The following is a 15,392-nucleotide window of genomic DNA, read 5'->3' as shown; positions in this document are numbered from 1 at the left end:
CACAATGTAGGAGAAGAGACTCTGATTCCAGTGATGTGTCACTTACTGGGCTGCTACCTGTAGTCTTTTTTTTATAAAAATCTCTCTTTTACCAGCAGGAGACTATCAGTTGAGGACTAGTAAACCAGCTGCCGTATCGTCTTCCATATTTATGAGCTTTGCATAATCCCACCCCACCACTGGGATCATACAGAGCTCAGCATTCAGAGAACTGCTAGAATTGCAGCAGTTAAAACAGTTTTTTTCAAAACTGCATCATCCAGTATAATAAGTGACACATTGCTGGAATCAGACTTTCTCCCCCTAATTTATTCTGCCCTCAAAGGGAATCTGGTGACAGGTTCCCTTTAAAATGATATTGTGTCAAATTAGAAGAAATCCATTTTTTTTTACCTGGAATACGCCTTTAAGATAAGAGTTAACAGATTTTTATGTGGAAAATCTCTATAGTAAGGAAAAGGTACTGTAAGGTTGTCTGATCAGATACTGATGACTTATCCTATCCATAGCATCTGTCATCACAACATCAGATGGGTGGAAGTCTGATACCCGTTGTCTCCTCTGATCATCTGTGATTTGCTCCGGTAGCCACTGATGTAAATGTTTGACCAAACCTGCAAAGCGCAGCTTCATTCAATGTGTAGCAGCTGCTGCCGGGTACTGCAGAACTACGTCTATATTTTTAAATAGTAGCTGTTTGGCAGTACTCGGCACCGGTTGCTACACACTGAACAGAGTTGCACTTTGCAGCTTTGTTTAACCAGTTTAAATCAAGGTCCCGGTTGTTGGACCCCCACCCATGTGATATTGATGACCTATCTTGTAGACAGGACAGGTCATCAATATGTTGTAACTGGACCACCTCCTTAAAGATTAACTAGTCCTACCCAATATTTTCTTTTTCTTGTTCTCCAAGCTCCAACATACCTCGTAGAGCAATTTCCAGAACTTCCCTAATGCGCAACCATTAGTTTACAAATCTGAATCTATACCCCTGGCTTTACCTTAGACCCGTCATTCCCCCTCGATCTTACCTTCTTTTGTCCCACTATTTTCGTTAGCTTTCCCTAGGTTACCCATGCACTCAGCTTGACGTTATCCTTGTCTAGTGGAGTTTAAGATAGTGTTTTAATCTAAGTGTAATCTGACAAGGCATCACTCACTGTGTATTAAATATTTTACCGAATATGTGAAGAGTAGAATGGACAAAGCTCAACCAATACACCATGTGACGATGCAACACCAGGTCATGGCAAGCTCAAGTGGAAAACAGCAAGACATTAAAAAAGTCACCATGTGAGAAGAGACTATGGAGCTGTTACAGGTACTGTCACGGAGCTACCGCGACAGAGAGGTTCCAGAGAACCTCAGCGCTCTGGGTCTCGTTCACACACAGTGAACATAAGCTCTTCTCCTGTATTTTGACCTGGCTGCTTTGTGCCAGCAGTGCAGGAGTTAACCTTATTTGCTAAGTTGCTGTGAGCTGGGTCTCTCAGCTGAAGTGGATTATTGTAATCTCCTCTATATAGACCCAGCCTTGACTACAGCTAGTGTCAGTGATCAGTTCTGCTGCCTGGCTTGGAGGTTGAAGGAGAGAGATATTTGGAGCTTGGAGGTTTATTACAGAGATTGGTGTCTGCTGTTTTGGTTGCTTGTTAAACCTGTTTTCCTTCCTAGTTTTCTCCTTCTCTTCCCTTCTATGTGTACCCTCTGTGGTTGTGTGAGCATTTGGTGAGTTTGAGACTTTTAGTTACCTTGTCTGTATACCCTGTTTATTGTTGTGTTTATAAACTGGTGCAGTCCTCCTCCCTGGGGGGGAGAGGGGGCCACTTATAGGGCCTGCACAGGAGACAGGGAGACGCTGGCGGCTCGGGCCTCCTAACCATCATAGGTACCCCCGAGATAAGGGAAAGCCAGGGCCCCATTTAAGTGGTAGGGACAGGTGCGGGTCCCAGTACGCCGTCCTGCCCCTTTAATGCCTCTTACGGCGTGACAGGTACTTTATACTGAATACAATGCAGAATGATGAATACTAATGTAGTATACCTGTGCTTAAATACTGTGGGCAACTGCAAAAGAAATCCTAATTTGCTTAAATCAGGAAAAAAACTCATATAAAATTTATAAAACCCAACAATACAGAAGCTCCAAACACTATAGGCTATGAGACACAAAGAACAAAATATATTTGCCCCAGAGAGCAGCGGGGGAATGAACCACAGATTTCAGCAGATTGTTTGTAGTTCCATCAGAACAATTTGTGATGGCCAAGGGGGTGGGCAAGACAGGAAAAACTCTACATATGTTCCCCCCCCCACACTTGTGCCACAGATGTAGTTCATGGACTCCACAAAACCTTATTGTCCTAGTCATGTTCCCACTGTAGGTGTTTTCGGTGGTGGATACTGTGGGTATTTTGATCTGTATGTGGGAATAGGTGTCCCCAATCATGTCGTTGGTTTACTGGTTGTCCTATCTTGGGCTATTTTTGCAGGTTTTAACTACTGCATATGTGAACTCCCATAACACCTATCATTTTGGAGACTCTTGGGCCCAGTCGTCTAACAATCGTAATTTGACCCTTGCCCAAGTGATCTATATCCTTACGCTTATCCATTTTTCTTGCACACAACCACATTATCTTCAAGTATGGACTGGTTACTCGATACCCAATATATCCATTCCCTTGACATACAGTATGTCATTGTCACTAGAAAATATATGCTAAGGTCTCCCAACACATTAGAATAAAATCAACTGAGCCCCCTGATCTCAAAAGGTTCACCTGCAGTTTAATGTGTAGGGGGGCCTCGCCACTATTTGCGATCTGGCCTGTTGCGTTTTCCATAGCGGTTCCTTTTGTTTTTCCTGGAGATAAGCTGAAGATAGAGGCAGCTCTCTCACATAGCATACCAGAGCACTCGGCTGAGCCTACTCTTCTGTGGATGGTGAGACCAGCCAGAAGATGCTGGATTTCTACTTTGAAAAAAATTCTGATTTCTCAGTTGTCCAAGACTCATAAAGTACATTCTTGCTCCTGTCAGCAGGGCGTTTCATCATGCGATATTCTAACAATGATGAATATGAGTCCAAGGTTTGGCACGCTCTATGTAGACTGATCCCTTTAACAGCCACATTTTCAGATGGCTCAAATACAATTAACCTGCAACTTGTGACAATGGTTTGTACAGACAAACCCAAACTAAGACAAGATGGCATGAAGTTTCTTCAATATACCATACGTAGCCTTCAAATTTTGAATTCATTGGAGTTTATTTGTGTGGATTACCAAGACAAAAAAAATACCTTTCGATTCAAGGATTTTACAAATAACTTTTGGAATCTGTGCTTTTCTTTGGGGGTTTCTAAAACATATTGGAGTACAAAATATTGCCTTATAAAAAGTTTACAAAACTACTGGCAATTATTAGACTTGGTATGGTTACTATGACTAGTCACCATATGGCTCCACCTATGGTGGTCACCATGTTGTTCCACTGGTGATTTCTGCTGCTGATAGTGTTACCTCCAGTGGCACTAGGAATGGCATCAGATCTTATAACCATGTGACTAACAACTAGGTTAAAAGCCACATTGCTTAGCCATAACCTGTCCCTAATAACAAAAGCAAAAATCAAGTGCGGGAGCAGGATTTATTATAAAATATATCACATTTTAATGAAAAAAATTATTTGTCATGACTAAAGTTAAAAAACATACAGATGCAAAAAAAAATAATAATAGGCAATTGTGAGCCAGGACCATACAATTTAAATAGGGTAAATACTACTTCATGTGAATCACAATGCTAAAAAATTAATCACATCATTAGGCATAAAGTGATAAACACCATACCATACAGTGATGACAAAAAATACTAAAAAGTAAAGACAAGGAGAGTAAGGTACCTGGATGCTAATCCAAAAATCACATGTACCGTATTTTTCAGACCATAAGACGCCCTTTTTCCCAAAAAAAATTGTGAGGAAAATGGGGGATGCATCTTATAGTTCGAACGCAAGCTGGTTGGTTGCGGCAGTGGTGTGGCGGCGGCAGAGTTGCAGCAATACTGAGGTGCGGTGGGCGGTAAGGTGTGCACCTGAGAAGGGTCCCTTCCTCAGGTGAGTTGACGCCGCGGCCCAGTGTCCATGGAGAACAGAGCCAGGAGAAACATGGGTTTCTCGTGGCGGCGGCCATCTTCCTGAGGCTGCGCATGCGCAGATTGCGCTCTTTGCTTCCCGGGGCTCCAGGAAAATGGCCGCGGGTGGCAGCGCGTGCGCAGATTGAGATCATGGCGGCCATTTTCCTGAAGTCGAGTTCGCAGATTGAGATCTCGGCTTCAGGAAAATGGCCACCATGATCTCCATCTGCACATACGCTGCCTCTCGCGGCCATTTTTCTGAAGCCCCGGGAAGCAGAGTACTCAATTTGCGCACGCGTGGACTCAGGAAGATGGCCGCCGCCACCGAGAAACCCATGATTAACCCGGCTCTGCTTCTCGCCTTGAATACCGGGCCGCAGTATTACGTCACCTGAGGAAGGGACCCTGCTCAGGTGCACGCAGTACCGCCCACCGTGCCTCAGCATCACCGCAACCCTGCTGCCACCACACCACTGCCGTATCCCCCCGTGGACACTAAGCCGTGGCATCACCCACCTTAGCAGGGAGGGACCCTGCTCAGGTGCACACCGTACCACCCACCGCGCCTCAGCATCACCACATGTCTGCCGCTGCCACACCACTGCCGCAACCCCCCGTGGACACCAGGCTGCGGCATCGCCCACCGTGGCAGGAAGGGACCCTTCTAAGGTGCACTCCCCACAGCCCACACCGAACATCAGCACTGTCGACACCCACTGCCTGCCCTCAGGTAAGATACCTTAAATTCGGACAATAAGACAGACCCCCATATCATAAAAATCTTTTTTTCTGCTATTTTCACCCCAAAATTTGGGGTGCGTTTTATGGTCCGCTGCGTCTTATAGTCCGAAAAATATGGTAACTCATAAGACCAATGTCCAAGTATTACAGCTCAATCATCATAACCGATGCACGTTTCACATAATGCTTCTTCAGGGGTGGTTGTTGAGTTTGAGTACAACATATTCATTAAACAAAAAGCCAATCAAGGACAACTTTCTTTAAAAAATATCTTGCATTAATACTCACCAAGTACCCATGATGCCGCAGTATGCAAAACACACATTGGGCTTGGTGTGGGAGCCTTAATACTTTTACATTATTTACTTGGTAGTTTTTACATTTTTAGCTTATTTGAATTGTTTGGTCCTGGCTCGCCCACTTTTTGTTGTTGGATTTATTTTGTGCATTTGTATATTTTTCAATTTTAATCATGACTTTTTTAATGTTTTTGAATAAAATTTGAGAAATTTTCTAATAAACCCTGCTCCCACACTTGTTTTCTTGTTTTGGTATATATATTTTTGGTATGTGTTTTGGGGGACATTGGAGACTAATTGTTTTTGACACTAAGAATAATCATACAAATATACAGAAATTAAGATGTGATTAGCAGAATATGTATATAGCTTTTAAACAATGTTGTTTTTGAGATGAACACAAAAGTGAGTTTTGGAGGGACAAAAAAATGTACAGTAAGTGGCAACGTTTCTATTGAGGTATGGGTCTTCATCAGGAATAAAAACTTTGAAAAAGATTGAAATAGGAATGAGTTCTGAAACGACTTTGCTTTAAAGACTGTCTTAGATCTGGGGTGCTCTTCATCTTAAATATAAACCTATTTATATCCTATATTGGGATTTCAATTCACTGCTGACCCTGTCTAATATAGTTTACAGTAAAGTGCAACCATCGAAAACTCAGTAACATTTAGGCCATGCGCCATTATGACAAACCATGACTATATGTCCATATGGGGAGGAGGATTAGTCGATAAGAAGACTATTTTATGGATACTGTATCCATATAAAAATAAAACTGTATGCCATAATGAATAAATATAGCATACCGGGTAGACACCGGGTTTATGGACCTCAATCACCATTAAAATCATGTACTAGGACTCATACCTTACGTCCGGCCTCATTGTTGTGCAAATTCATGAGAGTCCTTGCATTCTGCTTGATCTCTCTGGAGTCCACAAAATCCTTGGAAAACACTAATCCATAACGGATATCAGCAGAACAGCCACCCCATTTCCAGCCTTCATCTCTGTGGAACTGTCCTTGTTTTTCTTTATCACACCCACAGTCACTCATGTTTCCTTGTGTACAAGCGGACGTGATGGCATGAGCTACACCGGCGGCCACGATGGCGTATGTGAATGCTGCCTCCCTGCTCCCTGCAGAAGAAGAAAGGGTATGTCAAACACAAGCATCAAGTGATAATTACAATATGGTTAGTTTATGGTCAAAGTTGTTTTAAAGAGTAACTAAACTTTATTTTTTAATTACTCATCAGCCTTTGTGATTTTTTGGGGGAATATACTTCATTACCTTTATTTACCTCTTTCTCTCTTTATGCTGCAGTGCTGTTTTAGCTGCCCAGTTGAAGCTCCTTAAAAACCCGCTTTTATCTGCCGCCCAGCAATAACCAGTCCTCTATTTACAAACAATCTGTTAGGGACTTTTTCTGAATAGAGGGGATGTGACTAGAGAGGCTCAGACAGGGAAAGTTCCATACTCTGTAAATACAGTATATTGCTGAGAAACAGTTAAAAACAGATTCTTAGGGAGTTTCAACTAGGCCGTTAAAACAGCATCATAGCATAATATATAGAACAGGAGGATAATGATGGATAGTATATTACAAAAATTCTTAACTTCGCGAAGGTTGATAAATAACAAATTAAAAAAAAAGTTTACTTGATCTTTAAATGCAATAAACATAGGAAAAAACAAGATTCCCTGATTACATAGGGGCATGTTAGGGCAAGTTAGGTTAGGCTTAACCCCTTACCGACATCGGACGTACTATACCGTCCGAGGTCAGATCCCCTGCTTTGATGTGGGCTCCGCGGTGAGCCCGCATCAAAGCCGGGACATGTCAGCTGTTGTGAACAGCTGACATGTGCCCGCAATAGCGGCGGGTGAAATCGCGATTCACCCACCGCTATTAACTAGTTAAATGCCGCTGTCAAACGCAGACAGCAGCATTTAACTACCGCATCCGGCCGGGCGGCCGGAAATGACGTCATCGCCGACCCCCGTCACATGATCGGGGGTCGGCGATGCTTGTGAATGGTAACCATAGAGGTCCTTGAGACCTCTATGGTTACTGATTGCCCGTCGCTGTGAGCGCCACCCTGTGGTCGGCGCTCACAGCACACCTCCATTTCTGCTACATAGCAGCGATCAGCAGATCGCTGCTATGTAGCAGAGGTGATCGTGCTGTGCCTGCTTCTAGCCTCCCATGGAGGCTATTGAAGCATGGCAAAAGTAAAAAAAAAAAGTTAAAAAAATGTGAAAAAAATAAAAAAAATATAAAAGTTTAAATCACCCCCCTTTCGCCCCAATCAAAATAAATCAATAAAAAAAAATCAAATCTACACATATTTGGTATCGCCACGTTCAGAATCACCCGATCTATCAATAAAAAAAAAGCATTAACCTGATTGCTAAACGGCATAATGAGAAAAAAAAATGCCAGAATTACGTTTTTTTGGTCGCTGCGACATTGCATTAAAATGCAATAACGGGCGATCAAAAGCACGTATCTGCACCGAATTGGAATCATTAAAAACGCCAGCTCGGCACGCAAAAAATAAGCCCTCAACCGACCCCAGATCATGAAAAATGGAGACGCTACGAGTATCGGAAAATGGCGCAATTTTTTTTTTTTTTTTTAGCAAAGTTTGGAATTTTTTTTCACCACTTAGGTAAAAAATAACCTAGTCATGTTAGGTGTCTATGAACTCGTAATGTCCGGGAGAATCATAATGGCAGGTCAGTTTTAGCATTTAGTGAACCTAGCAAAAAAGCCAAGCAAAAAACAAGTGTGGAATTGCACTTTTTTTGCAATTTCACCGCACTTGGAATTTTTTTCCCGTTTTCTAGTACACGACATGGTAAAACCAATGATGTCGTTCAAAAGTACAACTCGTCCCGCAAAAAATAAGCCCTCACATGGCCACATTGACGGAAAAATAAAAAAGTTATGGCTCTGGGAAGGAGGGGAGTGAAAAACGAACACGGAAAAACGAAAAATCCCACGGTCACGAAGGGGTTAAAGTCTTCCTTCAACCTTAATAACTATGTAACTATGTAACATAAACTCTGTATTCTATCAAATAAAATGCACATTATATAGTGAAAATGGACTCGTACAAGAATTAATAAGAAAAAATAATGTTGAATTTCCTTAGAACTGGGTTAGGTTTCTGTTACAGTTACGCAACCATTTTCAATCTTGTTTCATTCTATGATTATGTCACTATGTCACCGAACAAACAAATTTGAGAAAATTGGCTTTTATGGCCTGGAAGAAGACACCTATATATATATGTCCTAAATAAAGGCCATAGTATTAATAATAAACACCTACAAATAATGGCAACACATAAGAGAAGGAAATCATAAAAGGTATAACTTTATTTAAAGCAGATAAAAACAAAGGACTTAGTAATAAAAACCAATACAGGCGAGGGTCTTATGAACAGGAAAAAGAGAGGTGGAAAACGCCTGGAAAAAGTATATATATGTGGATGTGGATGATACATATATATACTTTTTCCAGGCGTTTTCCACCTCTCTTTTTCCCTTTTATGGCCTGGGTAAGAAATCACTGCTGACAATTAAATGATCCTTTATACACCCTCATGCAATAAAGTATATATACTCGTATTTGTGTAGTTTAAACCTCTCATTTCAGAGGGCTAAATAATTACTGCAAACAATTTCCTGCAAACAGGTCAATGTTTTGTCTGTTTCAGCAGTTGGACAGATCACTTAGAGAACTCTGGACCAGATTGTTGGCAATATCTAGCCCTATTATGCTTCAATGGTGCCTTGCCTGCTTTTAGTGTCAACCAGGTATCTAGTTGCTCACAGTGACTCAGATAAAGCTAGAAATGATCTAAAAAGTAATTCAAGTGTCTAAAAATTCACCATTTTTTTTGTTGTAGTTTTTATCTTCCACGTGCGACCCGATGCATTTTTTACTAATCCTGTGGCTTTTATTGTGACCTTTTTTGTTAACTACTTTTACAATAAGGGGAATTTGTCAGTAGGATCAACCCTCCTAAGCCGTCTATGTGTTCATGAAGGTCATAGGAAGCTGAATAAAATGATATCTTGATATCTGCAATCCAATATCTTATTTGAGAGAAAACCACATTTTTGTTATGTAAATTAACTGTTAAGATCTGTGGGCTGGACATAGATCTCCCTGAGAATCGGACTCCGGAACTTATTTTAAATGAATGGGGACGTTACCAGTGTGAAACATGTAGGTCCAGAGAGCAGACTGTCAGTCATTACATGTTGCACACTGGTAACACCAACTTTCATTTACAATAATCTCTGGAGGCAGATTTTCAGGGAGATCTATGACCGGCCCATAGATCTCAACAGCTCATTTACATATTAAGAAAAACGTGGATTTCTCTGGAATAAAATATCAAATAACAGATATCAAGGTATCAGTTTATTCAACTTCCAGTGACCTACATGCCCATATAGATGGCTAAGGAGGGTTCATCCTACTGACAGATTCCCTTTAAAATACAAAATGAACTGAAACAATGGGTGAGACTCTAGTAGGTACACACAGAGGTCACGCCACTCATCCGGCGCTCCTGATTACGTCTCTTCTTGAATCAGGAGCGTCTGACTGCAGCACTCGTACTCTTCAAAACAGGTGTGAACAAAGCCAAAAGAGGTGCTGCCAAGACTCAGAACCACACTGATATCTACTGATCAGGCCATTTTTGGATATGCAAATTTAATAATAGGTTTTATATTCACTTTTGTACTAACTGCATAAAATATATTTTTTTTAAATGGACCACTCGGGTCATAGGGTAATTTTTAGCTCTCCCATGGATACAACTGATGCTCACCATCTTTCCCATGAATCAGCTGGTGAGGAAGTGTGGCCCTCACTAGGGTTACCAAACTTCCCTAGCCCAACAGACCAGTAATTGACACTATGTTCACTGATACGGGACATGCCTGCAGCCCCTTGTCGGGTTGAGAGACAGCACTGAAGGCAGGGTATGCAAAATATGAGCATCGCCGTCTTATGCTGCAGTCTATTGGCTCAGTGGTCGTGGGACAACGGCATCTACATGACCTGTGGAGGGACACCTCCATCAGATAAACAGATAATGTTATTAGATGAGTCATTTGGCAACAACGTAGATGCTTCCTGGGCCCCAGGTCGCCCCCTTTAGGTGGCTCTAGTTATCTTATTTTGTGTGTCAACCCCTTTTTGGGAACCTCAGAATGGAGATGTTAAGACCCCTCATTTCCCCAAGGAACTGTCGACCTCCTGGTACCTTTTCACTAGGCACACCAAGACACGGCCATTCCTGAGATCTCCCACGGCAACTCAGGACTGCACCAGCCTTGAAAGAGAGTGTATGAACTTGTCCAAGTCGACCATTTACACTGGGGAGGTGGGTTCCGGTTGCAACCACTTTTGAACCAAGTGCAATAGGTTGAACATTGGAGACCGGGAGGTTTGTCACCGTGAAAGGCCCAGTGGGGCACCCATTGCGCCCTGACAGCCAAAGTTGGTTCTAAATGCGCCAAGATCTCCATTTTCAACTCGGTGTACTTTTTCGTATCTGCAGGCCAGGTCATGTGTCTTCATAATGGGCCCTCTGCAGTTCCTCCATTAGATTTGGCACCAGAACCTCCACCAAATACTCCGGATGCAGTTTCTCCCACTCCGTGACTCTTTCGAACACCGTCAAAAATGTCTGGACATCATTACCAGAGGTCATTTGTTGTAAGGCTCTCCTTTCTGTCTTCCTCACCTGTGAATTATCACCTTGACTTGGCGGTGGAGTGGTGTCCCTGACATGGACAGCTTCTGCCAGTAATTCCATCTTCTGTTGCTGCTGTTGCATCTGTTGTATCAGGAGTTTGTTGGTCTCCTATTGGACCTGGTGCTTCTGATGCTGAAGGTTAGCCTGAACCAACTGCTTGATTAGCTCCTCCATGGCTTCAGACCATGCTTGCACTGCTACAGCTGCCTTAACCCAGGACATACAGATTCTAGACGGCAATCAACTGTGTCCTCTGGGATTTCTGCGGGCATTTGCAACACCAATTGTAAGGGATCAGCTTTCTGTAGACGCTGGTGCGCACACAAGGATCCAGTTCATTGGTTCAAAACAATTGTGCAGTGTATTAGATGTCTGTGAACCATATAGCTTAAAGGGAACCTGTCACCCCCAAAATCGAGGGTGAGGTAAGCCCACCAGCATCAGGGGCTTATCTACAGTATTCTGTAATGCTGTAGATAAGCCCCCGATGTAACCTGAAAGAGGAGAAAAACAGGTTATATTATACTCATCTTGGGGCGGTCCCAGTCCCGGTCCGGTCCGATGGGTGTCGCGGTCTGGTCTGGCGCTTCCTATCTTCATTAGATGACGTCCTCTTCTGGTCTTCATGCTGCAGCTCAGGCGCAGGCGTACTTTGTCTGCCCTGTTGAGGGCCTCTCTGACCTTTCCCGGTGCTTGCGCACTGCAGTACTTTGCTCTGCCCTCAACAGGGCAAAGTACGCCTGCGCCAGAGCCAAAGCGTGAAGACCAGAAGAGGACGTCATCCTATGAAGATGGGACTGGACCGTGACACCCATCGGACCCGGACTGCCCCTGGGTGAGTATAATCTAACCTCTTTTTCTCATCTTTCAGGTTACATCGGGGGCTTATCTACAGCATTCCAGAATGCTGTAGATAAGCCCCTGATGCAGGTGGGCTTAGCTCACTGTCAATTTTGGGGGTGACAAGTTCCCTTTAACAAAACAAAACAGCCTCTTCTGGGTACATATATAGTACAGGCTCAGCCTCTAGCAGAGAATGAGCCACATAAGCAAGGTTTTTCACCTTGCACATATTGTGTCCTAATGATACAGTTGGACTTCCCTATATATACTGTTCTATGCCCTGGGCTGGGGATATGTGGGCAGCCAGTCCCAACCATCTGACTACTAATAAACCCAGGCCCTTGACACCCCCTATTAACTCTCTCAGCACTATACCTGCTGGAGCCTGCTTTTCCAGGCTTGCATCACAAAGGCTATCAGCCTGGATGACACATATCTCCCCTCAAAGACCTGTTTGGCAGCCACCTTACATAATTTATGTTGCAAAGATCTATAGCAAAGCTCCTGCAGATTTCTATAAATGCATAATATGCGTGTCTCTGAAGGATTGCCACTAAGGATGCTTACACATTGCAATCTGTGCCCCAATCGGGGCATATAACCGAAATCCCCTGCAAAACGAGGTCCAGACGCATTCATCAGCAAGGCCATAGACTGTAATGGTGACGTCAGAGCGAACGTGAGTTTTGCCATGCACCTTTTTCTGGAGTGTATGCCTACAGGAGGCGGACTCTGAGATGCAGTATACTACACAGTCTGCCCGGCAGAGCGCATGTTTGCCCTGCCGTCACCACTACAGTCTATGGCCACATCGGCACATGTGTCCGGTGCCTGTTTTGCTAGGGATTTTGGACGTATGCCCCAACGGGGACAGAATGCAATGTGAAAGCACCCTAATGGAGAATTGTTACCGCAGTGTAGAAGACCGATTGCACAGACATTCATGCAACTGAGGAGCTCAGCTGAAAGAGAGTTGATAATTTCATATGGCAGCATAATGGAGAGACAGAGACCCTGGTTCCAGAGATGTGTCACTTACTGGGCTGCTTGCTGCATTTTTTTTTATAAAATCACAGTTTTATCAGCAGGAGATTATCACTAGTAAACCTGTTGACTTGCAGTCCTCCACATTCATGAGCTTCATATAACCATGCCCCATCACTGATTGGCAGCTTTCTGCCTATGCACAGAGTGCAAAGAAAGCTGCCAAACAGAGGTTTGAGCGGGATTATACAAAGCTCAGCAAGATATGCAGCAGAGAAAATAGGGATGTTATAAAAACTGCATTAAGCAGCCCAGGGCAGCAAGCATTGCAGGAATCAGGGTCATTGCTCCTACATCATGCTGCTCTTAGATGGTGTTGCAAAAATCTGGTGATAGATTCCCTTTAATTTACATATCTGCCATTTCTGTTTTTCAATAAGTCATTTTTTCCTATTTAATAAAGTTGCAAAGTTTTAGAATTCCAAACGATTTCCAGAATTTATTAATATGATTTTAGAATAATCTTGAATTAAAGAGGTATATATGGAAATTCCACTTTCTGCTTTTACCAAATGTTTTCCACATGGTCTAAGGAAAGTCTTATCTTAATTTTCCAAGCATAGCGTCTCCTAAAATAGTGGATCTAACTTATTCCAAATCCCAAAGACAAGGGCTTTATTTAGACAAGTTAGGCTTAATCATTTATAAAACTTTGTGTTACAATTTATACTTATTCTCAAGACAGTCAGTGGCTTCAAATATTCCTATCAATATCTAATGGCTGCAAAAGTGCAGATCTGGAAGGAGCTGGATACAACAGAATGAAGAATCTAATGTGAGCGGAGATGACGCAGATTTACTAATCTTGCCTAATAGACAGTACAAACTTTTTTTGCCTATTTATTTAACCAAACTATTGCCCAAAGTTGGGCATCTTAAGTCTTGCCCATACATTTTGTCCACATAACTTTCCAGTTAAGCTACACTCCAATTCCAAGGTCTAAAACTAAATACACCAATTTGTGCCAAAATGTTGCAAAATTTGATGAATTTTTCCATCAATATTATCTTTTAACCCCTTTACCCCCAAGGGTGGTTTGCACATTAATGAAAGGGCCAATTTTTACAATACTGACCACTGTCCCTTTATGAGGTTATAACTCTGGAACGCTTCAACGGATCCTGGTGATTCTGACAGTGTTTTCTCGTGACATATTGTACTTCATGATAGTGGTAAAAATTTCTTTGATATTACCTGCGTTTATTTGTGAAAAAAAACGGAAATTTGGCGAAAATTTTGAAAATTTCGCAATGTTCCAACTTTGAATTTTTATGCAATTAAATCACAGAGATATGTCACACAAAATACTTAATAAGTAACATTTCCCACATGTCTACTTTACATCAGCACAATTTTGGAACCAAAATTTTTTTTTGTCAGGGAGTTATAAGGGTTAAAAGTTGACCAGCAATTTCTCATTTTTACAACACCATTTTTTTTAGGGACCACATCTCATTTGAAGTCATTTTGAGGGGTCTATATAATAGAAAATACCCAAGTGTGACACCATTCTAAAAACTGCACCCCTCAAGGTGCTCAAAACCACATTCAAGAAGTTTATTAACCCTTCAGGTGTTTCACAGGAATTTTTGGAATGTTTAAATAAAAATGAACATTTAACTTTTTTTCACAAAAAATTTACTTCAGCTCCAATTTGATTTATTTTACCAAGGGTAACAGGAGAAAATGGACCCCAAAAGTTGTTGTACAATTTGTCCTGAGTACGCCGATACCCCATATGTGGGGGTAAACCACTGTTTTGGCGCATGACAGAGCTCGGAAAAGAGGAGGGCCATGTTGCATTTGGAGAGCCACTGATGTTCCTAAACATTGAAACCCCCCAAAAGTGACACCATTATGGAAAGTAGATCCCCTAAGGAACTTATCTAGAGGTGTGGTGAGCACTTTGACCCATCAAGTGCTTCAGAGAAGTTTATAATGCAGAACCATAAAAATAAAAAATCATATTTTTTAACAAAAATTATCTTTTCTCCCCCAATTTTTTATTTTCTCAAGGGTAAGAGAAGAAATTGGACGCCAAAAGTTGTTGTACAATTTGTCCTGAGTACACTGATACCCCATATGTGGCGGTAAACCACTGTTTGGGCGCATGGGAGAGCACGGAAGGGAAGGAGCGCCGTTTGACTTTTCAATGCAAAATTGACAGGAATTGAGATGGGACTCCATGTTGCGTTTGGAGAGCCACTGATGTGCCTAAACATTGAAACCCCCCACAAGTGACACCATTTTGGAAAGTAGACCCCTAAGGAACTTATCTAGAGGTGTGGTGAGCACTTTGACCCATCAAGTGCTTCAGAGAAGTTTATAATGCAGAACCGTAAAAATAAAAAATCATATTTTTTCACAAAAATCATCTTTTTGCCCCTATTTTTTTATTTTCCCAAGGGTAACAGGAGAAATTGGACCCAAAAGTTGTTGTCCAATTCGTCCTGAGTACGCTGATACCCCATATGTGGGGAGGAACCACCGTTTGGGTGCATGGGAGGGCTCGGAAGGGAAGGAGCCCCATT

The 15,392-nt window shown here is 42.3% G+C and overlaps 1 protein-coding gene across 1 annotated transcript in view; it reads right to left on the bottom strand.

Moving 5' to 3' along the window:
* Positions 1 to 15,392, bottom strand: part of WNT7A (Wnt family member 7A) — a 70,482-nt gene that overhangs the window by 26,934 nt on the left and 28,156 nt on the right. Inside the window, exon 3 of the mRNA XM_069736760.1 lies at positions 6,052 to 6,323. Within this exon, the coding sequence (XP_069592861.1) occupies positions 6,052 to 6,323 (272 nt within the window). The remainder of the gene's footprint in view (positions 1 to 6,051; positions 6,324 to 15,392) is intronic.

Source organism: Ranitomeya imitator, chromosome 8 (genome assembly GCF_032444005.1).
Source record: "Ranitomeya imitator isolate aRanImi1 chromosome 8, aRanImi1.pri, whole genome shotgun sequence".
Classification (NCBI taxonomy): domain Eukaryota; kingdom Metazoa; phylum Chordata; class Amphibia; order Anura; family Dendrobatidae; genus Ranitomeya; species Ranitomeya imitator.
This window is presented reverse-complemented; position numbering and strand designations above follow the sequence as displayed.